Consider the following 27,169-nt stretch of genomic DNA (forward strand, 5'->3'; position numbering starts at 1 on the left):
ACCCCTTCATTCCCCCAACAAACCACAACAAACCCCACCCCCCCCCCCCCCCCCCCCCCCCACTCAACTCCCCCCACTAGGGACTAGGACAGCCATCATATCACTATCACTAAAAAGAATCAACTGCTCTTTGTAAGCTCCAGTGGTTTGCTTAAGTGTTGCACACAAGCTACGTAAAAAACACTAATATTTCAAACATGCAGACAGATCATATGCATTTCTACAGGAAATTGCTCAAGGCAATTAAAAGTGCAAAGTCAAACAAATTATAATCTATAGCTGAAAACATGCAAATAATGTGGTCTATATCTGCAGCAATGAGCAAGAGCACAACAGAAGAGCTACCTCATGGATTACCAAATGCACTTGACAAACACTATACTGAGAATCACTGGAACAAGCCAAATTAATAGGGAACAAACCATCCTTTAATTCTTTAAAAGCAGCCTCATTTTTTTTTCTCTCTCTACAGCAATGTTGCAATGAAGTTGAGTTTCTCTTACTCCTTTCTTAAGAATTCTGACTGCATTTTAGTGGCAGTGTTGTTGAATATCCTTTTCCATTTCCCGTGTGACAACAAACTACAGGTTGAACACAATAAAGGATGGCAGCTATGAAGTGACTGCAAAGCAATGTTAACATTGCAGTTGTTTTATCTCTTGATTTCCCTTAAGGAATATTTGACATGCTGAATCTTTCATTAATTCATATATATGTTTATGTATATTCAAAAGCTTTAAAAACTTCAACCTGGTCTGACGAAATTGATTCCTTAACTGAGAAAGGGAATGCTGCATTTGTTCAATTGACAGACAAGCCCTCATTAATTAGCATTTAGCTTCAGGTAGTTCATGAGTAAAGGCCATTGTAAGACATTTTAAATCACAGTTGAAATACATTAGAGATGGTTAAAATCCAATTTGAGTGAAGAGAAAAAAACAGTTTCTGCAAAGGTAAACAGCTACCCCTAGATGAAAGAATAATGTTACATAAAGTGTCCAGAAATCAATTCCTTGAATTTCTCATTGGATATCATGTAGATAATTTCTCTTCCTGCAACTAAGCTTGGAATAAGTAAATCCTGATATGCTAAATGTATGGTTATCCCACAGGGGGTTCTTTTTATATTTTTCAATCAAGTTTGATGAAGATACTTTCACTTTTTCATACAGAAAAACTTCCAAAGGTTTCTGGTTCCTAGCAACATCCCTCTCATCTCAATCAGAAAGGCCTGAATAAGGTAGTTTTCTCACAGAACAGCATGCTGAAAAAGGTGAAGCAGTCATGCAGTGGTAAAAATCCAAGAGTCCAAAGAAGAAATAGAGAAATAAAGAGTTATTGAAAAATGAGTTATGATTGCTTAAACATTACTGCATTTTGAAAATCAAAGCATTTTAGAGAACAGAAATGAGTAAGGAAGCCATCAACCACCAGGTTGGAGCAGGCAAAAAAAAGAGTTGTTTTTGACTTTTCAGAAGTACAAGCACAATACTTATAACCAAGCTTCAGATGAGCAAATTTGTCTGCAGGAGTTGAAAACAGATGAAGTTGCTTAATATACTTTCACTTGACTATTTACAGAATCCACAGAAGTGGATTCATAACTTCTGATAGTCAATGAAGTCAACAGCACATGCATTGAACGGTACAGGTTCTGCACGATAAAACATTTATTTCATTTCTACTTTGTTTCTCCCTTAATTCAGCTGCCAGTATGCAGTTAGCCACATGGTTTTTGACTGGAGAAAAAACAAACCTACATGAAGCAAAAAGGCATGGGATCACTTCTTCCCTCCTCTCCTTGCTTGCAACATTAACAGAAAGGAATACTGCACAAACACCGGGGCACAACTTCAACATATGGAAAAATACTTGCTTATCTCAGAGTCACCAATGGAATTTACCATTGAGAGATTCTATACAATTTATTAATTTATTTCTGTAACAACACACATACTGATAGAGGGGTAAATTTAGCAAAGCAATAATCATGATAAAAGGTCAAAAAGCTTAAGTTGCTTTAAGTGTTAGGAGATGTGCCAAAGAATAATGCAATGAAGGTTACACCAGGTTACACTGGTGAATTTTGCCCTTAGAGCTAGGAATAACTCAGGGGAGGAATAGAACTCTGGGGAGTAAATAATTTGAGTTTTGCATTCTTTAATGCCTCATTTTCTAACACTTCATTCTTTTAAGAGTGAACTTCACAAGAGATTCTGTATAACTTTCCAGTATCAGAACCCTGGTTATTTCACTATTTATCATCCAGTGCACATAGGTGGTGTAATTTACACCATTAACTTCACTTTGGTTCAGAACTTACCTAGCATACTGGGACACTTTACAACTTGTACAAAATCAAAAACACTTGGAAAGTATTTTTCATAAGCAAGGGAAGAAACATGACTCCCACTGGATTACAGAGCTCACTCCTCATATTAACAGCAACAATCATAAGCTTTATTTTTTATATTGCTGAAGTGGTAGAAGAAAGAGCTGCAGTAGCTGTCACATACTTGGATATCAGTATAACCCCAAACAGTGATAGCTCAAAAAAAATGCCTTGGGTGGAAACATTGTCATGAGAATTTAAGAAAAGTTACATGACTGCAAACCAAAGGTAAAGAAACACGGCAACACAAAAAAAGAGGAGTCCAAAGATGTACTAAAAGGGCATGGTTTTTTTTTTTGGTTTTTTTTTTTTTTTTTAATATAAAGTCTCAGAAAGAGAATAAACTACTTCATAGCACTATAAAAGCACCATAGAAGGAAAACGTAGAAACAGTAGTCAAAATAACTAAGTGATGCATAAGTCTGCAAAGACTTAGAAATGCTTAAGGAAAAGTCAATTTGGAAAAAATTCGAGGGAGATGTTTAAGTAGAGCTAGTGAGTGGAAACAATCCTGAACATAGTTCAAGTACACGGCACATTACTTATCACTATCATCCCCATTTCTTTGTAGATACTTATAAAAGATTAACTGCAACAACAGTCTTTCTTAACACAGACAAAAAGCTGTTACTGTAACAATTACCAAATTCTAGCATAAAATACTGCTTATTTAATGTGGTCCAGGTAGAGAGGAAAGACAGATCAGAAAATTCACAGTAGTATGATGGAATTCCAGAAAAACTATCAATAGTTATGTATAAAATTTTCCTTTTAAGTGATGCCAGTACATAGCTATGACAACTGTGTGCAAACATAAGAATGTAAGTACTGAAGGCAGAAATTCTCAAATACATGAAAGCAGTAGATAGAAGAACCAAAGAATAAAGTCTTAAAATTGGGAAGGGAAATGAGAATAACCTTGTCTGTAGCACTCGACACACTGAACTGCGGCATATTTCTCTATAACTTGTGGCCATTCACAAATCACTCAGGATGGCTACTTTACATGTGAACAGACAAAACTTTAGAGAATACACAGAACAGAATAATATATGCCTGGAAGGGAGATAAAAACAGTGAATGGAAAAATAGAAATGGATATAAAGATCCTATCACATAAAGACATTCTAGCTTCAAAAGAAGGGACAGATCTGGTTCTACTCTTTAAAACTGACCAGGAGAAAGCACGACGGGTTTCATTTATGCAGTTTGCTATGTTGTTAAACTCAATTTCTAAAAATACATAGACAACAGCAAGAGACAGAAGCCAGAGGATGCAGAGCCCTTTGCCCCATGTGTGACAAAGTCTACTGTCCTTTATTGCACTGAAATTATTGGAACTGGACATTTAAAGCATTGCACCTTTCTACATCCTATTAAAAGTACAACTTAATGGAAGTTCACTACCTTGTTTTAAGACTCTAAATACTTGATGTGTGCTACTGCTCTCTCACCAGGCAGAGCATCTAACAAGAATTTCCTTCAGCTCCCTGTTGGAGCAGTCTGTGGCTGATGCTTGCTGCAAAGAGATGAGCACAGCTGGAGAAGTAAAAATGCCAAGAGAGTGCTGCTATTACGGAACTGCTGAAAGGCAGTGGATTCACAGTGAGGAAGGCAGTGCATGCCCTACTTACAATTTGACAATTAAAACTTTTAAATTTTCCCTTTCTTAGGCAATTTTCCTTTCTATGGCATCAGACATTCTTATTTATTTTTATCATATTGAGCAATCTGATTCTGAGAAGTTACATGGGCATCTCCTATAGCAAATCCTACTTGCACATAAAACTATTAAAAACTGATCATTTAAATATAATAGATAGCATTCATTATTGTTTTAATAGACTTGAAAGTAAGAGTTGCTTTTTCCTTCCATAAAAGCTCTTTAGCACATTAAATTAACATTTTCATTTGTACGTACAGCAACACTTTCATCAGATAATAAAGTTACGAATGCATAAACTAAGGATGAAGTTCCAGCAATGAAGACATACTTGAAAGGAGAAAAAAAAAAAAAAAAACAATGGAAACATTAATTGGCAAGGATATGAGCATACTAAAGCTTTGCAATAGCTGGGCAATCATGATAGTCAATCATGGTCAAGAATCTATTTCAGTCAACTTCCTGTATACTATTTCAGTATTTTAGCATATACATGCAATCACATAAAGGGTGAGCTGTGTCTTTATTCTATAATTCTATATATATTCGATATGGGGAATAGGCATGTATAAAGAACCTCTCAAACTCTGTGAAAGCTACTTGCAACAGAGCAGCCTCACAAAGATTGTATTCTGTGTATTCTGCTGTTTTCTCACACTTTTTGTGTGCACAATCACTATTCACTGCAGGAATTATTTTGTTAAAGAATGGGAGGGAAATATAACTCATGTTTTGCTTCTGGATAACATTATCAGTTATTATGTTTTAGTGTAGATAAATTCAATTCTCATCCAAAGACAGTGGTACCAGGAAAAACAATTCCCCTACCACTCTGTAATGATACTTGGATTAACAGTTTGGATGCCTTTGTAACATCCATTCCTCCTAGAACTCCTATGGTAATAAAATACGCATTACTACGATTCCTATGGCTTGAAGCATGCATTTCCAGAATTTCCTGTTCCCTGCAGCTTTATATAACGTGAAAGAACAAAGTTGACAGCAGTTCACTGAAAGATCAGTTCTTGTGGGCTGGTTGGTAGCATGCACCGTTTTCTGATGAAATATAAATAATAATTGAAAAACCTTCAGAAAGTTTTGAAGGCAGAAAAATCCTCCCCCGTTGTTAAAACAGGAAAAGCCTGTCTCAGAATAAAATAGCACAGAGTACATTTTGTTTATGAGATCAGATTGAAGTAACACACTCTTTAAGGAAATTCCATATGGCAGATGTATGTAAACACATCAGACAACCTGCTAAATCAGTTTTGTTGTGAACTTCTGTTGCAACCTCTAAGTATATAGACTTTTGACCATTGTCACAGCAACAGCATAGGTAAATGCTCCAGCTATTACTTGCTCAGATTAAACTTCTCTTTAAAGGAGGAACTACGATTTACATAAAATGGTACCTTCTTCACAACTGAATCAGTGTATTCAGACAACTGCTTAATTGTCAATACATTTACTGCATTTTACATTCTCTCTGCAGAGCTAGAAAGAGTACTAAGAAATACACATAGTTACAGTATAATTCTCACCAATGATGCAAGAGTTATTTCCTAACCACTCGATCTCTGATTATCTAACCACCCAGACAAACCTAGGGAGAAATACTCAATGAACTCTTCCTTGGAGATCAACTATTGTGGCATAAAATGCTAGCAGGACAAACAGTGACAAGTGCAGAAAGAGAGACCACATGGATAAATGCATAGAAGGGAAGCATATCAGAAAAATGTATCCAAAATGATAGTAAAATTTTTAAAAGGGACCTTCGGAAAGAGTTCCATGCTTTTACAGAGGAGACAGGCTTGGAGACTATTGGCAGAAGGGAAAATGGGGGAAAAAAAAAAAAAAAAAAAAATCTGTACCAAGCTTTTAATCTTCCCTTAATTGTACTAAGAGTCTCCAGCATTATCCCCAGAGAGAATTAAGCATGAAAGACAAGGTAACTCAAGCAAGTTCCCTTACAAGTCAGCCCTTTCAGAACAGCATAACTTCTTTGAATGACTCAGTTACTCAAAGACTGGGTCATACAAAAATAGTACTGCACAGCATATTTTTATGATGCTAAAACAGAATCATGATATTCCGGCTGTTTTCCACTAATCAGTATTTGGGAGTGTCTGAATGAGGTTCTAGGGAAACTCACAGAATAAAGCTTGTCTGAGTGTTCTTAGAAAATGAAGTGGTTCATACCACAATAAAATATTTTGCACTCGTTGTCAAAAAAAAAAAAAGGTATTTTTCAAAGGTCATGAGAGAAGTGGAATGCAAAATTAAGTAGAAGTTACTTAGGAAACAGTCAGAGGTTAGAATGCAAGTTTAACTACATCAATAAGTACTAAACGCAAGATGGCAAGGCTTAATTTTAAATGCTGATTATTTATCACCCTCAAATGCATGGCATACAAGCCTAGTTTAGAGCCAAGCACCATGTGTAAAAAGAAAGAATTTTACTAATGTAATCTAAAATGAATTAAAAAAAAAATCAGAAGATACTTGGAATGTAAGCTTTTATTTGGAAACCTCACATTTTTTAATTTTTGCTTTTGAAATGCAACCAAATAACTATTTCAAGAAGAGTTCAAGGAAAATACACATTAGTGGCATTATATAATCAAGACGAAATGAATGAAAAAGGAACAGAACTTTCAGCACCACATCATTGACAGCATGGTATGAATTTACACATTCCTATAAACCCCTGAATTCAACAACGAAACAGCAATAATAGATATAATCATTCTGTGAACATCCACTCCTTTACAGATTCCAAAAATACAGGGTGTATATGCTTTACAGGGCCCCTATCTCTTATGTGCAGTTCATGAATGTTTGTTATATAGCCACTCACCAAAACACTACATAAATACATCCACACAAACAGATTGTTTCATAAATTCCCATGAGATTTAAGCATTTAAGGGGACCTGTGGCCCCATTAGAGCATGTTTCAGACCTGATACTTCTACTGAACACATTTCTAGGAATTTTGTAGCTCACAGGAAAAAATAATGGAATTACAGCAACGCACAAACCCTGTGAACTCTAATTGCTTGAGTACCAGTGTTCAGACTGAAACAAGGATTGATTACAGAGCAGACCTTTTTATTCATTTCCTCTTTCCCCTCACCTAGTACCAGCCATAACCAGCACAAATGAAAGGCTGGGTCCTCTAATTGTTATTTTCTGCCAAAGGAGATATTCCTCATTCAGTCAATAGTGCTTTATATTTTCACTTTCAAATGCATCTCCAAGATGCCAAGAGTTTTAACTCTTTGATACAGCTTACCCCAGTACAACTATTGAGTTGACCATTTTATTAAGCACCCCAAACTACCAAGCCACCAAATCACTTCAGTGATGCCGAGCTCTCACACCACACCAGATATGTCACTGGATAAAAACAATCACAGAAGGGAAAAAGGGTAAAGAGGATTTAAACAGCCTGCAATGCATCCTACATAAGGAGACGAAAGAAATTACTAATTACCTGGGCTGAAGTCCCACAACATTCATTGACTTCAGTAAGGTAGTATTTACCATGGATGAAGAGGGAAGGATACAGTCCAAATGAAAGGGCAAATGCTGAACCTTACAGCTCTGATTACATCGAAGAAAATGAAAGACATCTATTAGAACTGTTCTAAGGCAAATAAAAGTCTTTCTTTTTGAGTCCATTTATTAAACCCTAAAACTAATAAATAGGTATGGTTTAGTATTTTAGATTGTTTTCTCTTTTAAGGTGTTGAATGCTCATTCAAGCGAGTGCTTCCTTAAGGGAAGATGAATTCACATTGTGATAAGTGGCTCTTGCAGATTATACTGTTCTTGCTGTACAAGTGGACACAAACTATTTCACAAGGTATTTTATGAACGAAAGTGTCAGAAAAGAGAGTAAAATATAACTGTGCTGCTTTCAATGTGCTCATCTGCAAAGTATCTTCTACCACTACAGATCTTAGTCTTTTCCTTTTATTAAGTGCCAGCAACTTTAAGCAAATTGATTTTAAAAACATCAATGTTAAAACACATTCATTGATCTAATAAATGGCATTACATTATTCTCCCTACCCACTGTAAAGCACAACCAGAAAGCATCTATTCAAATGCAGTATGCAAGCATGCATTCTAAAGAAATGTCTTGGAGGAACGCACAACCATATCCATTGCCATAAAGCAACCATAAATGTTTGTAATTCACTGCTGAAAAGCAGCTGCTAAGGAATTCCTGTTTTCAAGAACATGCAGGAACCAAATTGCCTCAGGATAGACAATAGATTTGTTTTGTGTGAGGAAGTAAAGAAATGAAGGACTGAGATAAGGCTGACTAGAAGATCAGAAAGCATCAGTCTCCAAAACCAACTCATCCACATCACCCTTGTGGCTGAGAAGAGGAGCAGTGTCAAACCCAAAAGTTAGGAAATGAACGAAGCCTTGTGGAGTTGATCATTTTGGTATCCATTCTAAAAGGCAATAAAATACCCTGCCAGCAAGTGCAGTTCCAAGCTCCAGGCAATTTGACACAGAACTTTGACACGTTGAGCGAGTTATTTAATGCAATAATATATACATGCAAGATAGATAATAGATTATATACACATAGCTACATACAAAGTGTTAGCTCTTTTTCCTCTGACAGATGAGAACAAGATCAATAGTTAAACTGTATATTTGACCAAAAAAAAACCCTATTTTTTAAGCATCAAATCTGATTCTTCTGAAAGACAGGGTTACATAATAAAAAAGGACTAATGAAAGTTTGCTCCCCAAAATAATATTCATAGGCTTCCAATTGTGTTACAATACATGACTTTTCCCTGTTTAGCATATCAAGCTTAGAGATACCACATTAAATAATACAATCTGCTGAGGATGAAAAGCAGTTGCTTTGCTAATAAAAAAGCTGGTTATAGAAAATGCAAGTCTGGCAGTAATGCTTCCAAGGAAAAAAATATATATATATCATAGCCTCAAAAGCATCTGCACATCTTAAGTGTACACACTGCAGTTTGCTCTTCTGAAATTTAAATATTTTAGGAATAATCAAAACACTTCCTTTTCTTGAAAACTGGATGAGTCCATATTTTATTATGTTAGAAATAAAATTGAAAAAAACATGAGAAAAGCCAATAATTGAATTACTTAGCAGGAAGAGAAATCTAGCAAGCATGTTAGTCTATTTGCTCTTTTCCCAGTGAGGAATCTCTAAGTCAAGCTCTCCACAATATAATTTAAGACTCTTTTGAAGTGCTAATAAAGATAAATATTCACAAGGGATGTAAGCAAGAGTAACCATATATTTGCACACTATCTGGCATCATGGGCTTCAAGCTAACGGGCGTTATTATGGAGACACAGAATTGTATCTATGAGAAATGGCACACTAATTAAGGTTAAGAAAACACTGCTCTACAGAACTTTTGTCTCCAAGTGGTTAATTAACGACAGCCACAAAGTGTTGCAACTAAAATAGAAATAGGAATAAAGAGGAACACTGAGGTGCAAACAGATGACACTGAAGAACAAGAACCAGGAAGACATGTTGCAGAGAAACATAAGGAAGGCTCAGGTCTTCGCAACTTACTTGTTATTTTTCAGCATTTTCTGTTGTTTAAGGAATATCCTGAGTGCCTAAGTCACCATAAACAAAGAACAAGGAAAGGGAAATTTACAAACTTCAGACTGGATCCCCTTTATTTTTTGCAGAAACTGCACCATCAACAAACCAGAAGCCCACCTTATAAGATAGAGTCATGAGAAGCGATCACAAAAAAGGGAGGTCCAAGGAGTTGATTGCAACAGTAATGAAAGGCAACAAAACAGCAATATTAAAGGCAAGGCTCTGCTCCCACTGAGCTTCATGTATATCAAATTGTATTGTCTTCATTTGAAATATGCTCACTGTACCCCTAGTTTTACTGGTGCAAAATTTCACAAGTTATGCTTGTAAACCGACAACTTTAGAACCTTCCCCTACTACTCACTTCATGTTTTTACCAGTATTAACACAGAAGGTATGAAGGTGGAATGTTACTTACAAATCTTCGCTCATATCTTGCCAACTCCGTGTTTGCTGTCATATTCTAAAGCCAGGAGGAAGGATTTTTCTTATTCCTCCCCCCTTCCATGTGTTAGTCTAGGAAAACTGATTGCCTATCATCACTTCGTATTTCAATGTCTAACACACTGGCTCTGCCTCTTTGCATACAAATTTGAATCTCTCAGCAGTTGAAGACTTGCAGACAGCACAAGACAACAAATTCTACACACTTGAGTCCTTCCACATCTAAATTCCATGTTGTATTCCCCATCCAATACCATGGAAAAGTTCTTCCTTATTCTTATAAGATGGTTGTTTGAAAGTTTGATGAACACAGTATTCCAGCTACAGTCCAAAGACAAGCTACTAGAACCTCATCTTCCACATTTCTCAAATAAAACTGCATTAGAGACACAAATAATCAAGATATAGTTTGAGTAGTCAATGGAGAGAGTGACATGAAGCAGGCAAAGAAAGCCAGACATTCCACTACTACCTTCTTACACTTTTGTGGGTCTCCAAGCTCTTCACTATTTTAAATAACACTATCATCCATTCTGTAAAGCTAAACTGCTTTCATTTTATTAACTACAGTTTTATGTCCCTGCTATACTTACCTACAGAAAATCAGTGAATTGTTGCAAAGACTTCTGCAACTGATTGCTAGACAACATACTGACAGTACAGTAAAATCAATCTGGGAGTCTGTTTGGATGGGCATTAATCCAATTTTTTCTTTGATTCACTTCCAATCACCCCATCACCCCTCTTCTCCAGTACCTAATTTCTCACATCCTAACAATTCTCTCACTTTATGAGATGGAAATTTCTGATCTGGAACACTGCATCAGGAAGTATTGATACTGACATGAGATTCTTGGTACTCTTCAAAAATGTCCAAGTAATCAGAAGTATACCAGAGAGAGAAGCAAGAACTCTCTCCTGTAACAATGTGACATATTCTCAGTAGCCTAAGGCAAGGAAAAGGCTGCCTCTCTAAAATGCTGCCTACTGTATTGCTTTCCCTGTGACTCCGTGACATATATTGATAGATAATGCACTTATGGCACAAATGAATTTTAAAAAATGAAAAATTTGTCTATGTTTATTTCCATTAATGTATTTTTACAGTGCCTACTGTAATATTTAGATACAATTTCAAAAGGCAAACTGATACTATATGGAAATGCACTGAGAGCTACACCCTCAGTTCTGTTGAACATAAACAGAACTTACTCAGAAGTATCACTGTATGCTGCACTTAAATCACATGTATCAAGTGACCAGCTATTTCCTAAACAGCATTCCGTTCAAGCTATTTTAAAAATTTACTTTTTGTTTTTGACAGGCAGCCTGTTTTGAAAGAGTTCACTAAACACAAACATTTATGATGTTCAGAATATAAAGTTAAGAAAGCAGTTTCTTCCAAAGCTGTTGTTTCAGACCTCTGAAGCCTGCCGAGGGCTACCAGATGATCAAACAGACAGAACTAGGAAACAAATGACACTACCGTTAACCAGAGAATGAGATGCTTAAGTGTTAATGGTTACAAAGAAAAAAAAATTAAGATATTCTTTCTGACCTTCCAGGGGCCAAGACACCCTCTCTCCAAAGTTATGGCATTCCGAGGTAGTAGTTGCTCTTCCTTTACTCAAGATCAAGTGTTTCTCCAAGCACATTCAGTAACTCCTAACTGAATCTTATTCCACACGAAAGGAAATTGGTTATTTGTATGTTATTCAAGGAAGCCTGAGTAATTCACTGTGGTAGGAAAGACCTCTAAAAATAAGCCACCTCTCAGCAGATTCACTCCCTTCCTGTCTGGACTTGAATCACTTCACAATTGTGTGGAAGGACAAAGCTTGAGGATGAACTACAGAGAACTTCTGCAACAATAACACGGTTCAAATACAATCATTTTGCTCCCACTCTGTTTAAAATATTAAACTAGTAGAAGGTAGAGCAAGCCACTGACCATCAGGGCATGCCTGACCAGAGCTGCTTGTGTGCGTTTTTTTTTTTGTTTGTTTGTTTGTTTGTTTTGGTTTTTTTTTTTTTTTTTTGGATGTAACCACCCTTGTGGTTTGGGGCAAAGTAGTTAATACTGCATTCAGCGATACTAAAGAGGGAAAGCACACTCTTACCACCAGAGAGTATATTATCCTCACACATTCATGGAGGACCACTGAAGTCTACAGTGCTTATTGCAGTTGCTACAGATCCTCAGAAATGAGCACCAGGGGCAGGAGGCAACCAACATCTGACACCCATGATTCCCACAATCTCCTAGAGCTCCTTTCCTCAGAACAGTGTTTGGCTGTGTGAAAACCTAACCACAGATTTCATCATCTCCAATCTATTCTAGCAGCTGTGGATAGAAAAATAAGTCTCCAAGGATGAGTAAGCTCAGAAGTTCAGCAGAGGTTCCTGAACAGGATGCTACTTAAATGGATAGAGCCACCAGAGATAAGACTAGGCCATTTTAAGTGGTAACTGGTGTTAATGGGACAGTATTATTTGTTTAGACTGGCATTCCCTGAATGTTAAAGGTGGAGATTGTAGAAAAATCTTTCTGTAAAGAGCTGAGTATGAGGCTCTGTGTATCACAGAAGGCAGCTAATCATGTTTTTGATAAAGAATATCCTGTCTTTTCCACAAAGAGTATTCAAGTCCATAAAACTGAAAAAAGGAAAATGATAAAGAGTCACCTAGAAATCTTTCAGCAATCTTTCAGATAAAACCCAATTATAATTGCACTCTAAGAAATCACTTCATCCTGCTGCATTTTGTACATTAAATATGTTAATAAGCCACAAGTGGCCTGTTAAACACATGAATACAAGTACAGTTTCTTAAAGCAGTACAGCTAATACAGAAGATTACTTTTCTACTTAAGCAAAAAGCAGAAAAGTTTGTAAAGTCATAGAACATATCATAGAGATATTGAAAATTTTTATATGTATAAAAATTAAAATAGATCTCTCTCCCTCTTAAAATATAGCTTTAGAACTTATACCAAAAGCCTCATAAGCAGTATGAATGTAAATTTATCTTCCAAGGTGCTGCCTAGATTTGTGATAGCAGAAACCCATTTCTTGCAAGTGGGATTCAATAGGCTTTAGCATTAAGATATTTTTACTATAAAGGAAAGAAGCTCATAGCTCCCAGTCCTATCATTTCTGGTCAGCTGCACAAAAACTGAATGTCAGTATATATTTGTTCATTTTCCAAGCTTATATTCACCTCCTAATACATATATTTTAATTGCAGCTTCATAACTCACATGCAGTTATGGTTTGCCAGAAGTCTGTAGTCAGGAAATTTTCATTTTCTCTTAACTAAAAGGAAGTATCACAGAACAAGACAAACAAACATGAAAAATAGCCATCCTCAATCATAATTTTTGCACTTTTTATTATCAAAGAAATCCTAAATTCATAAAGTAGTAACAATGGTAAGAAATACAGACCAACAAGTTAGGTTGCTCTTAAACTGCAGTACTACATTTTGGTTATAGAGAAACTACTTTTTTCTGGAATTAAGTTCTCATCATACAAGAGTTGAAATGTGTATGCACAAGACTTCAGTTTCTGCTTTATTTATGCTGTGATGATACTGACATTGTTGCCCTGTTGCATTTTTTTCCATTGTACCACTGATAATAAGTGTCTGTGGTCACTGTGTAAGGATTTTCATTACATTTTAAGTTATGAGAATGGTATCACTAATCATTTCCTCATAAGGGCTTTAACAAATCAAAGATATATGAATTTCAGGGTAAGTCACATTGAACACCACAACACAATACATAACATAAAAGCTTCCCTAGAGAAAAATTATTTGCTTTAGAGATATTAAATGGGATAAGAACACACCATTGCTAGTATGTTTTCAGGGGAATTTTTTCAAATAATTTTGTCTGTTTTGAATACACTGCTCACCATACCTGAACTGCACTTTAGGGAGGCGTCGGATTAGTACTTACCAAGGTAATATTACCTTGAAAACAAAAAAGTGAATTACACTGTTCTCTACCTCCGACTAACCAGTAGAGTTATTTTGTGTATTGCATAATTTTGCATTCTTACTAAAAGCAAAGTTCCAGTCTCCCCAGAATAAACCACACCAAACATGGAACATTTCACTGCAAACAAAAAGCACCATAAAGCTTTACTGTGGTCTCTGACTGACCCCTGCAGTTATCTGTGACACATTCTAAAATTTCATAAAATTTGACATTTAGAAATTTTTTTGCTAAAGCTCCCCACACTTTCAACATGTGGCCTTTTTAAGAGCATCAAAAACTCATCAAGTCAGAAAAATTATTAGAAACATTATATTAGTGATCAAAGAGCAAACGATGCAGGTATTTTTGTTTTAAAACAGCTTTAAGCATACTTTTAAATTCAAGATTTTAAACACAGGAACTTATCCTCTACTCTCCCAGTATTTCTGATAGGACACTAACACCTCTAAATGCTTTACAGAAAAGTCATATGAATAACAGAAAGGACTCTGCTTTTATCACTTAGAAGTGAATTTAAAGAAAAAATACTTTTCCTTAAGAAACCTCTGATTGGATTTATTACCCTACACCAGGACTTTGTAAAGCACCTACATGAAAAATTTCTATAACATATGTTAAAATAGATCAATAAATAAAAGAGCGTATTTAAGCTTGTAAAGCCAGGGCACAGAACTGTAACTCAGTTTCTGCAGGGGAAGTGCCACAATCAGTATCTATTTCTTAAAATTAATTAAGTGCAGCCACTAGAGCAGCACCTTCCGGACACTATTTTACCATCTGACAGTTCTATGGAACACCTAAACTTGTGCAGCTGCCATTTAAAATGGGCAATACAAGTGCAGTACAGCACAGGCCAAGCCAACAGCATACCTTGAAATCCCCAGAATATTTTTCCAGCTATGCTTACAAAAACAAACATATTGAAATCTTCGCACAGCAATGTGTTGATTGAGTTTTCTCAGCACAAATACCCAAGTACACACAGTGTAAAGAATAAAGACCTTCAGCTGTATGCTCTCTAGAAGGAAAAGTTTTTAAGGGAACTCAGACATAATCGATTACTTAAAGTGATTTTATCCATCTGCCTATATAAATTCCTTATAACTGCTAATGAAACCAGAGTAAAGCAGAATAATTTAAAACCAGTGCACAGTATGTATGGGTGCACTCTTTGCAAATGCAGGCAGTGACAGCAAGCTTGAGTGTAAGACAGCAACACCTGCAGCATGTATACAAATTCCAGTGGAAATTCCACCTAAGTTACTTCATTAGAAGACATGAAATAAGAAATTTATTTGGAAGCCCATAAGAAAGCAATACAGTAGTTTGTAGTCACACAGTCAAAATAAAAGACTTTCCTTTTTGTCCAAACTAACTTTAAAGCATTATTCCTATGCTTAGGCTACAAGTGTGCTTGCATTTCATTATTAACACATAAAATATTAAATCCCTGTTCTGCATAAACTACAAATAAATCTGAACTTACCTCCCAAAGTGCTTTGAAGTCCTTCTGCTCAATTCGAAGGAGCTCGCTATATTCTCTGGTAACGATGGTAGCATGGCGAGGAGTGTTATCCAGAATGGACTCTCCAAAAGCAGTTCCTATTCCCAGAGTGCATATTGTTACAGCATCCTTTGAATTAAAAAGGACATATTAAAGACCCATAAATCCTGGAGAATTAATGCCACATTTGCTAACAGCACCACCTTAACATATTTTAGCAATTTTCTTTTAAAAAAATTTGGAGTACCAAACAAAGAAAGCTCACAATATGCTGGTTGGGAGCACACAAAGTTTCAGTGTGGAAGCAAGAAGAACTTCTGTTTTCTATGACCACCAGTTGGATGAGAAATATCTGGCTGCAAGCAATAACCTTCACCTCTGGAAGAAAGTTACGATCTCTGTTTATCTATCTTTAAATATTCTGTAAAGACTGCTGTGATGACAAAATCCTTTAGAAATATCAGAGTGATCAGAAGGTAACTAGTGTCAATAAGGCAAACTTGGAACAAAAATTCTTGCCCAGTATAGTATACCTTCATCAAGAAGGAAATTTGTCTTACATTTTCTTAGTAATAAAAATTACAATACACTCTTCCATTCATAATGATTTGCCTGTTGATTAAAAACAAATATCAAATTCACATAATTCAGGTATTCCAAGAAAACTATTAAGCTTGAAAACATCCTGGACTATGTCTGGAGTAATTGGGATGATCCTAAGCACACAGTAAAGGCCACTTCAGAAGATCTAAGAGCACACACCATTCATGTGATAGAAAAATATCTACTTCAAATCTATTGGCCAGGAACTCCTGTGTGACTGTTCCAGTACAAATCAAGAGGCCCTGCAGGCAAAAGCATTAGACTACTAGAAATTAAATACCTTACTGAATAAAGGTCTTTAGTTACACGCCCTATTCTGTGCTTAGAAGTGGCTTTGTTCCTGAGCACCACACTGTAGATGAGCACAGATCTCCTAAGCTGGACCCCAACTGACTGCCTTCTCAGTAATTTAAAAACAAAAATAGAAGCAGCATTAAAAATCTAAACAGATGTAAGCTGCAGTTTTCTAAGGAAATAGTACATGTGTTTAGACAAATACATAAACAAAAATATGCTAATTTTACTTGACACATCATTAAAAATGTAGATTAATTCCAAAGTGTAAGATTCACATAATGGCTACAAAAAGAGAAGCAGAAAATGTTGTCATTCCATCTACTACTTCATCTTAGATGATAATTCAGGAGAGATACATAAGCATATTTCAGCATCATTTGTGTTTAAGAATTGCACTGTTTTCCTTTCAAGTATCTAATAAGTGGTAATAGGCAAATGTTATTAAGATCAAGTTTGTAGCTTTATAACTGCATTACTAAGACGAATGTCCATAACAGTCCAGTTCCCTGAACCACATCAAATTGCTTTTGCAGATATTACCATATAACATTATCTGTTCAAGAAAACAAAATCAAGTCTGTTTTAGAGAAGATCCAGGAAGAATTTACTGGCTTTCAGAAACACACTTAAGGAAAGCAGATATGAACAGGCACTGTCTGAAAAAAAGAATATTTGCAGTGAGTACATAGGAAAAGGGTGCCCCTACAAATAGGCTACAATACAGGTGGAGCACTAAAATTATGCTCAACTTTGAGAAAGTTCAGATAGAAGATTTGTTCAGGGCAGAATAACGATCAGTTTCCATTAGGTGGATTTTAAGTCATGTTTACATCTCTAAACTTCTTTCTCCCCTTCTTCTTTTCCCCTGCCTCCGCACCCCAAGCAACTCCATAGAAAACCTTCACTTTTTTGTTTCTTTACAACTTTAGAGAATGTACATGCAGAATAGAAAAAGAGAAAAGGAGAGACACTGGTTAAGGAACCACTTTCTAAGAGAACATCTGATTAGGCAGCTGTTCGGCCTTGGAAGTTAACATTGAGAAGCATTAGGTGAAGGAGATGGACCAGTCCTGCCCATCTTCATTAAAGAAAAGTTCAGGCTACTATCAAGTGAAAGGTTTTTTTTGTTTTTGTTTTTTGTTTTTTGTTTTTTCTCCTCCACCCATCATCCCTTTCCACAGAGATGCAGTTCCTCAACCAACTAAGGAGCAAGCCCATCTGCCTTCCTGAAGGCTTCAGAGATCTGTTTTCTCTCTGCCCTCAACTTACACATCTTTAGCCCCTCGGGAATCAGGTGTGCATTTCCTATTACACCTGCTAACATTACACTCAAGAATCCCCTGCTGTTCAGTGAAGACTTCAGGAGGATTGCTGACAGCTCAAAACTCAGTTTGCTGTTGTCCTCCACAATCACAGAAGCAGCAGGAAGTTCTAGCTGGTGGTAGCCAGCTAAAATTCAAACAGTTCTTTAAAAGGCAGTATTAAAGACTTAAAAAGATGAGATTGTTTCCATTGCTTTCTGTTCTCTGAACACACTGTAAAAATGGTACCATTCAAAGCACAGGCTGATTGTACATTCAGTTTCATTATCACTAGCAGGTAAGATACATGGTGACAGAGTTCATGTCAGCCATCTCCCCATCTCACCCCAAACCAATCTAAAACAAAGATTTTGTCCAAGCATTCTACAGCTATGAATTAGTAATTTAAGGTTCTGCACGATTCCCTCCCCAATCATAAGATGCATCCCTGCATACTCTCTTCTCCTGTCTCATGACTCTCTACTTTCTAACCTGACATACAAAGCTTTTGCATTCTAAGCAAAATCACGGTATAAGACAGAAACAAAGAAAATTTAAAAATTGACTGATGTTAGGAAGAAAGAAACAGGGTGAAGGTTTTTGCTGTAGTGGGATTTTTTTTAATGAAATTGAAGTTAATATTAATAATATTTTGCATTTAAAGGGAAACTGATGGATCTGGTTGTAATGAGATGGAAAGCATGGCAGTGATAGCAGGGCAGCAAGATCCAGACTGCAGCAAGTTTGGATTTACTCGAATGCAGCCATTGTGGGTACAGAAATAAAGAAACTACCTTAGTAAGGCCACGGGTACACAGGAATCTCCAGCAAGACTCCCTCACCTCCACTCAACCCTCAGATGAGGTCTGGGAAGGGGTGGATCCTGGCTCCACCCCTCCCAGTCACTCAGAGGCATTGCATGCACCTGAATTTCCCTGGGTAGCCCCTGCCTTCCCACCAGGTGCACAATCACTGATTCAAGCTCTGACTTAGAGTTTCCACTATACTTGCTGTAGTGTTTTTGTGTTTGTTTGTTTTTAATTTCATCATTTTCCCATACTTTTTACTTTTATCTCACTTCTGCACGTGTCCCTCCAGGACTCGATATCATCTCAATGTTTAACTGGAAATTTGCGAAAGCTAGCATTTTGAAAATTTGCTTATTACTACTTTAACACAGCTCAGTCTGCCTTCAGCAAAAAAATCTCCCTTCGTAACAGAGAAGCCAAAGGATTCATGTGAAAGTAAATTAAATTTTCTATGAAGTGATCTCCCTACTCCATAGCCTCCACTGCAAAATGTGCTTCAGTCCCAATTCAGAAAGGAAATCTTCATTATTCACTACTTTTAATGGTAACACAGAAATATCCTTCCACAGTAGAACTGCAGTTTGACAACACATTAGGCCACCCTCTCAAGCAACAAAATGATTTGCTTAAAGGAACCGTTACTCCTAGAAAGACCGGGAACAAGTTCTCCTCTAGTTCCTAATTTAAGTATTTGCAGATCAGATTAACTGTACTGTAATAACATTATTTCCGTACATTCCCATCTAATCCTATAAATGCATCTGCAACACCTCAGTCTTTTTCCTAGGGTGTCTGGCAGACAATCAAAATTATTTTTCTAGATGTTCTTTACATAAGTTAAATCAAGATAACCACAATGCTGTGGATCTCAGCGCAGACTAAAACACCTGGCTTCTCACCAAAGTCTGTCTATCCACCCAATCCTTGTATTACAAAAGGTAGAGCAGTTATCATGCTTAAACAAATAACTTAAGACTTCACATTTACACTTCACTACAGACTGCAGTAAAAACCTATGTCTCAGCTTCTTGTAAGTTATCCCTAAAATTCATAATGGCATTTTACATTTACAACAGAGCATTGCAAGGACTGTCATCTTGAAATCCTTTCCCTCATTTCCACTTCATCTTATCACATACCTTCTTTATTCTCAGCTTCAGACACACAGGAAATTCTTTTCTTTCTCATACAGACACTTGTATCTCTTTCTTCATGGTCATTTTTTCCAGCAATACCACTAGCTTGGTTTTTGATCCTCAGCCCTCTGCATTTTCCAACAGCTGACAGCGTTGTACTACCTAAGCACCTTTAGCTCCTCCTTCAAAGCTTAGCTAAAGAAGGCTAATTGTTTGTGAAGTCAGTACCTTGTGTTTAGCAGTTTGGTCTGCTTCTAAAATCTAAAACCTTGTCATTTAAAAAAAAAATCTCCGAACAGACAAATTATCCACAGCCCTGAGCATGCACTGAATCAGCTGGCAAACTACAGCAAAACCACAGATTAAAGTGCTGTTTGATCTTTGTCCTTCTTTTCATTTCTTCCTAGAAGAAATTTCCTCTAGTATCAGACAAGCATATAAATCTTTATCATTTAGGGTAAAAGTCTCTGAATCAAATCCAGTGAAACAACACTGAGGAATCTGGCAGAGATGTCATACTGATCTTTTTGTCATGCGTTTGTTCCCAGCTTTATTCTGAGACACTACTCACAGTCATCCTTCATAACCTGTTCGTTTTTGAAGTAAACCTCAAAACCTAAGCAAAGATGAGGCAGTTGACAGCATTTGAGACAACACTAAACTAGAAATATCTCTAAAATGAACTTATACTGCTATATATTTTGGTAGATAACAGTGACAAGTAAGAATTACATTCAGAATCCGTTCATAACTGAGGGCAGTATCTCTAAACAGAAACAGGCTGCCAATTCTGTTTATTTTGAAGAGTACTTACTATATTTAAACATTTCATAAAGATTTAGTATCTACCAGGTTATTTGTTAAAAGTAAAATGAGGTAAGACCAAGCATTTCATTACACTTACCTCTACACGTGGTAGCATTGATACTACCTTGAAAATCAAAAAATCACATCCTCCTCTTCAGTCTCTTCTTGACTATTCAACACCCAGAAAATTTGAAAATATTTTGTACAGAAAGCAGACCAACCACCATTCAGGATATACTGGGTAGGTGATTGTAAAATCTATTATAATACCATATATAGTAAATAATATAGTACCACCCCATTTCAATGACAAATGAATTTACTGCCATGATCATCAGCAGCCAGCATATTTTACTGCCTCAATGGAACAGAAATAACAGTAACAGAGAAATCTGAACTAGTCGAATTCTTTAAGGCATTCAGTAAACAGTTTGATATGATTTTCAAACCAGCCATTTCAGTGCTAAACAGCACCTGTAATGTTCATTATGTATTCTAACACTGCCCTCTTGTGACATAACACAGCTCTGCAAGGAGTCAAAAAGTTTTTCCAAAGTGAGATGAAATTCAGAGTTTATCTAAGAGATCCCAAATGTTTATTATTGAATCAATAAATAGAAAAATGCCTCCTATTATGTTAGAAAATCCTAGTTAATGTAAGCATTAACACTGTTTACATGTTTACAAGTTGGTCCTTAGCAGCATTACTAACATTTCCCGCAAATAATCACAGGTGTCTGGATGAGCTTATACACACCAAGATCTTCTATGAAGATATGCTTCATTAGCTTCACTGGAGACTTGATACAATCACACATTTAGATACATTTTCCTGTGCAACATATGTAACTACATGCCTTGGTAAGAATAAAAGCCATTGAGATACTCCTAGTAAGGATACAACACAATAACTGACAGCTTTCAACAAAAGAAAGCAGCCGATCTCCAAACATAGCTTCATAAGGAGTTAGAACATATTAGCAGCTATACAATATTTATTCTCAAGCTCAATGAAAGACAAGCTCCCTAGGTAAACAAACACCAATTAAAAGAGGAAGTATTACCTCATTTTTAATAAAAAAAATACCATTGTCATATTTACATTAACATCATACTCAGTATCATACAATTACAGGATAACTCAAGCTGCAAAAAAAACCTCAGGTCATCCACTTTAACTTTCACAAACTTAAACATCAACAGTTATAGATCACAAATAACTTTTTAACTAATAACAATTTAAGCTAATTAATAAGAATAGCTTCTCTTTTTCTCAGGGACACAAAATAGTATTTCTACAATTCTACTTCATAAACACATAAGCCTAGACAGATTTTTGTAACACTAGTAAGTGCAGAAAACTGAAGTAAAAATGGTCCAAAAAGTCGAAGAAAATGCAAAGGAAGCTTAGTAACAAGTAACAAAGGCAGATTAAGGTTTAAGAGACAGAGTGAGACATGCACTAAATAGAGAATGAAGGTGAGCCTTTATAAGGACACTTTGTTATGAGCAAGATATCCACTGAAAAAAATACTTAAAAATAAGACCTTATTTCTGGGTCAGAGCATTGCTAAATGCAAACAAACACCACAAGAAAAGCACAGGGCCTGGATTTCTAGGCTCAGGAGAACAACATGCCCATGTCCTGGAAAATAGCAGAATGAAGCTTTTAAGCCCTACAGTTACCCAGATTAAAGAGACCTTTCAAGACTCAATAAATCCCACAGTAGAAGAGCTCAAAATCTCAGAAAGACTGTCCTCTACAACTACGAAGGGACAAGAGCCGAAGTTGTGGATCCAAGTTTCTTGGTTCTGGATGTGAAATTAACAATTTCCAGAAGGCACTCAGTCTCTTCCGCAGCTACAGGCCAGCATGATAAACAGGCATAACAAATGAAAAGCTCCTGTTGAAATTTGGTTAATTGTTGCCAGTTAAGAGACCATAACCAGACTAATGAAACAATAATGGAAGTGAAGCAGATCTGAGTTTTATTTTCTTTCCCAGAATGCTTCTGTGAGGACAGCTATTTATTTTCTAGCAATAAACAGCATGAACTAAAACAAAACGCAATCCCTAAAGGCAGCTTTAAACCTCTACTTGGAAGGTGTACTTTTGAACACAAGATGATTGAGAAGCCAACCTGTGAGCAAACTTGAAACCACCTATTTCTTGGCCAAGACTCCGTCAGTGAGACTATTCAGAACTCTAGAATCAATACACATTGTTCATAACCCATGTGTGACTGGTAATGTATCATTTCTGGTACTGACAAATAGTTAGATTTAGCTCATCTTCAACAGGTGTGGAACAGAAGATGGAAGTTGCCGGGAGAGTTGATTATTGGCTCTGCTGTATATTCCAAAAATAGGATGAAATCATTTGTTTTGCAGTACCACCAATCACTGATTCCATGGATACACAAAGCAGCAAACAGCCTTTATCACAAGCAGCTGTCTCCCAAGAACACTTTCTCTTCATAGTGGTAACAGCCCATCTAGGCATGCGCACCACAGGTTAAAAGAACAAAATGAGGAATGGTGTCATTAATAGATTAATTCCCTTCAAACATTAGGAATTATTTTCCATCAGCATTAGTGCTATTTATGGCACAAGAATAAAAAACAGCAATTAATAACAAACACGACTTGGCCAAGGTAGCTTTGGCTCCTTGGAGCTGCTATTAGAAAATGCATTCCAGGACAGATTACAGGCATTTGAGCACTGGTCATCCATTCGTACTGAGGACAATGCGAGCAACTCAATCTATCAGCGCTGAGTCCATGGAGCTACAGCATATTTCCTCCATCATCTGGGTTTGCAGTAAGCACAGTAGGAAAGAGAGTTAGTAAGTATTTCAAACTCAAGAAGGACTGGCACTATCCCAGTGAGGGAGCTAAGGTATTACGAGAACAGGACACACTGGAGCTGAAATCAGGACAAGGAGCAGAAAAGCAAGGAACAGGAAGGATATGGCAGGATAAACAGAAAATGGGAGCAAAGCCAGAGAAAATACTGGGCTCAGATATTATTCAGGGGTCCCCACCCATACAACCTCTCCAGCATTAGAATGGTAAATGTATGAGCTGCTCCTTCTAGCAGTGAGGCTGTATCCTATGGCAACTAGACAGTGGTAGAGTTCAGTTCATTGTTCCTGTGAGAAGGAAATGAACGGTTTAGAAATTACTGCACAATATAATTTCCATAACTAGAACTACATGAACTGTATTTCTGTAGTTCCCTGTTGGCAGGAAAATGCAGTGAACCTGAATGAGCAGAAAAAATATTTACATTTCTTAAGAGGCTGAACTGCTCAATCCTCCACCTACTGCAACAAATCAACACTCCAGATTCTTAACTTTCACATTCAGAATGCTCATGGGGATACATTTATTTCTCATTCAGTAAAGAGTATTTGTCTTAACAATGGTGCAGTGCCATCTCTCGGCAAACACCAGATAATATTCCTTATTGCTTCTGACTTGCACAGAAGTGTCTCAAAGTCCAAATATCAACGACAACCAGGCTATGTGGAGAATTGGTCAAACTGGGCTAATTACTCTCTACTAGGTCTCTAGGTACTATAATGAAGAGGTTGCTAAAAAAAGTTACATGAAAGCAGCTCCTTTTTTATATCATTTTACTGGAAGAAGTTGAAAGACCCAGCATTCACCCAGTGCCCTGATTTGCATTCTAATCCAAATTCACCAGTAACGCTGCACTCAGCTAAGTGAGAACTCCAGTTTTCACCAGTCCATCATCAGAAAGAAGCCTTCCCCAGTCAGTTGAACTTCACGCAAAGAATCACAACTGTATGTACAGACAGGTGCACTCTGTATTTGAGGAGGTAGTGTTACACTTCATGTGCTTGGTAGCTAAGCTATACCACTAATGTGAAGTCACACTGAGTCATGTCATACGATGGAACGATCCATTTCTAAAGTTTCGAAGCCTCTCCCAAGCTCTGAATCCTAGGACAACTCTAAGGCAGGCACTACTACCTATCCAAGAGCTCCCTAAACAGTTGAGGGGAGATATTTTACTGCTGGGAGAAGCACCAATTCCTAAGCCAGACTCATCCAGTGGTACAAAAAAAAAAATAAATAAATAAAAAGGGGCCAGTAGTCACCACTGAGTTACTGCAGATATCCTTCATACAGCTGGTTTTTTGAGAAAACATTTCTACTGCTTTATCCAAAGTTAAAAATTGATGTGGCACATCAAGCTACTTGGAAGAAAGCACATACACACATGTATGTGTATCAATCTTTATTCCATAGCTACATTGATCAAACCCCCTTCAATCAAAATAGGTCTAAACCCTGACTATAATTTCTCACAACACATTCTGGGACACAATAATATAATTTGGGTAATGGATTTTTTAAATTGACATCCTTTTATTGGAAACTATTCAAAACTCCAATTTCTGTAAAAACAGAAGTGTCAAAATATTGAGTAATCACTTGCAAATTGCTGGTATTTTACTCATTCTTATATTTCTTTGCACTGAAAATATATTTCCTCCAGGTTCAACATAGCAGTTCTGATACTCCATTATTACTGTCACATCTTTCCCTTCCTTCAGGAGGACTTCAGTATGCTGTTAGACTGCGCTGTTGGTGGGTTTCTTTTTAACTTCAAACCAAAACTGAATTACATTTCTTGGGAATCAACAACTCACACATCTTTAGTTTAACTGAATACAGCACTATGAGAAAATACTAGGACTCCTGTTTCGTATTCACATGCAGATCCCTTTTCAGAGCATTTCATTCCAGCTTTCTTGAAATCAACGGCATGATTTGCCTCCATAGAGAAAAGGACCACTGAGAAAAAAAATCTCTGTACAATACATTCAATTGTTTTCTACCTTGATATAACTCTTAAGCTCTTATTGTACTATCAATTGGATGTTTTTAACGAAGTGTTTTACCTGGTGGTTGCTTGTATCAGAAACCTTCACATCCAGTGATCCTGTCAGAACAGCGTACCAGTTCGACCCAATATCACCTTGACGGAACACTGGAAAAAAGAAATACTGTAAATAAGAGGTATCACCTTACATATAGCAACATTATCAAATATTTTCCCTCATATTGCTATACTGCTATAGTCACTGCTGGCAGTAAAATATTTGCCGTATCAGACTACTTACTTGCCCAATTGTATTTCCAATGACACTGGAAAGTACACATTTTAGTAAAGTGATCAAGAGACTGCTGAACGAGTGAAATCACATAAACTTTGTTCTTTTCCAGTTTGCTTTTTTTTTTTTTAACTGTTATTTAGTTAACAAATAAACAATAACAAAAAAGTTTTCTGAAAAATGTACCCTTGAAATTTAGAATCTTCAAATGCTACCTGCACTGAACTGCCCTCAGAGTTCTGGCTGAGAAACAACTGCAGGACTTTGACACTCAGATATTCCATCAGTGGGATTACAGAGCATCAGAATTCCTATTACTCTAATCTCAGTGCTGTGTACATAAAGAACGTCAGATTTATCTGAGGGGGTCTCAGAATTTACCAAACATTGCTTACAGAAGTTTTCTACTAGCTACACCCCTGGTCTAACTCCAGCAATTCTTATGTTTCTATGACAAGGCAATCACTTCAGCTTCACAGACTCAGCACAACTGTCCAGCTTTATCTGCACTTTGATCACCTGAGCAAGCACAGAGCTTTTGTACCCTACAGAACTATGAAGTTCTGCAAATGTTGTGATTGAAAGCATATGCGATTAGTGATATGCCTCAGTGATATAAGTACACAAAGTACATATATTAAGGAGATCAATGATACATTTACAGGGGAAGAAGGAGGCTTAAGTGCAACAACTGCTGCTAATCTTTCAACAAAACGGTGTTAGAGTCCTAAATCCAATAATGTGTGTCTTGTTACCATAGATTCACCACATATTGTATTTGTAGAGCAAGCAGAACTTAGTCCTGCCTTCTCCCATCACTAAGACTGTAAACATTTTTACAGCCATTTACAGCACTGATAGTGCTCTCTCAACAATCTCCTAGAAACAATTCTTACCGAAACATCAACTTTACCTACTTAAAATAAATCATTACATGAAGCTTTCTTACATGTGATCCCCTTTTCCAGATTTTCATAATATCCACACAGACATATCTGCTGCAGAAGGTTTGGATGAAATTTCTCAAAGGCTTTCACTTCTTTCAGTCGTGTGAATATTATATCTACATCTTCACTAGAACGTTCCAAAGGTCTGCAAGACAACAAAAGGGAACAGTTCTCAATGGCTTTATCAAAGAAACCTATCTATCTGCATGTACTAAATTCATAAATATTGACATTAGAAGTCACACCATAATATAAATCAACTAAAATCATTTTACAGGTACATAATGAAATCCTTCCAAGGCATCCTACTTTCAGTTATCAACTTTAGCACAATTGTTATTATCTCAACATAGACGTCCCACTGAGCACAAAATCCTGCTGTAGCAGTATCTATGAAAGTCCATATGATGGTACAGTCTACATCCTGATGAGCTTAGAATCATATACAGTAAAATATATATACTATATAATATATATAGTAAAGTCT

General features: G+C 36.6%; 1 protein-coding gene across 3 annotated transcripts in view; it reads right to left on the reverse strand.

Annotated features, from left to right (window-relative positions):
• Nucleotides 1-27,169, reverse strand: part of RAPGEF4 (Rap guanine nucleotide exchange factor 4) — a 142,966-nt gene that overhangs the window by 107,124 nt on the left and 8,673 nt on the right. For 2 of the 3 annotated variants that reach the window (XM_042822542.1, XM_042822540.1), the window contains exon 1: nucleotides 11,687-11,772. Coding sequence is in view for 1 of the 3 variants with exons in the window: in XM_042822544.1 (XP_042678478.1) it covers nucleotides 15,618-15,764; nucleotides 25,523-25,611; nucleotides 26,685-26,827 (379 nt within the window). In the remaining 2 variants the exon portion in view is untranslated. Of the gene's footprint in view, nucleotides 1-11,686; nucleotides 11,773-15,617; nucleotides 15,765-25,522; nucleotides 25,612-26,684; nucleotides 26,828-27,169 lie in introns of those variants that run through there. The other variant, XM_042822544.1, reaches the window with a different exon arrangement.

This window comes from Centrocercus urophasianus, unplaced genomic scaffold (genome assembly GCF_019232065.1).
Source record: "Centrocercus urophasianus isolate 14NV4802_14NV808 unplaced genomic scaffold, USGS_Curo_1.0 seq_20, whole genome shotgun sequence".
Taxonomy (NCBI): domain Eukaryota; kingdom Metazoa; phylum Chordata; class Aves; order Galliformes; family Phasianidae; genus Centrocercus; species Centrocercus urophasianus.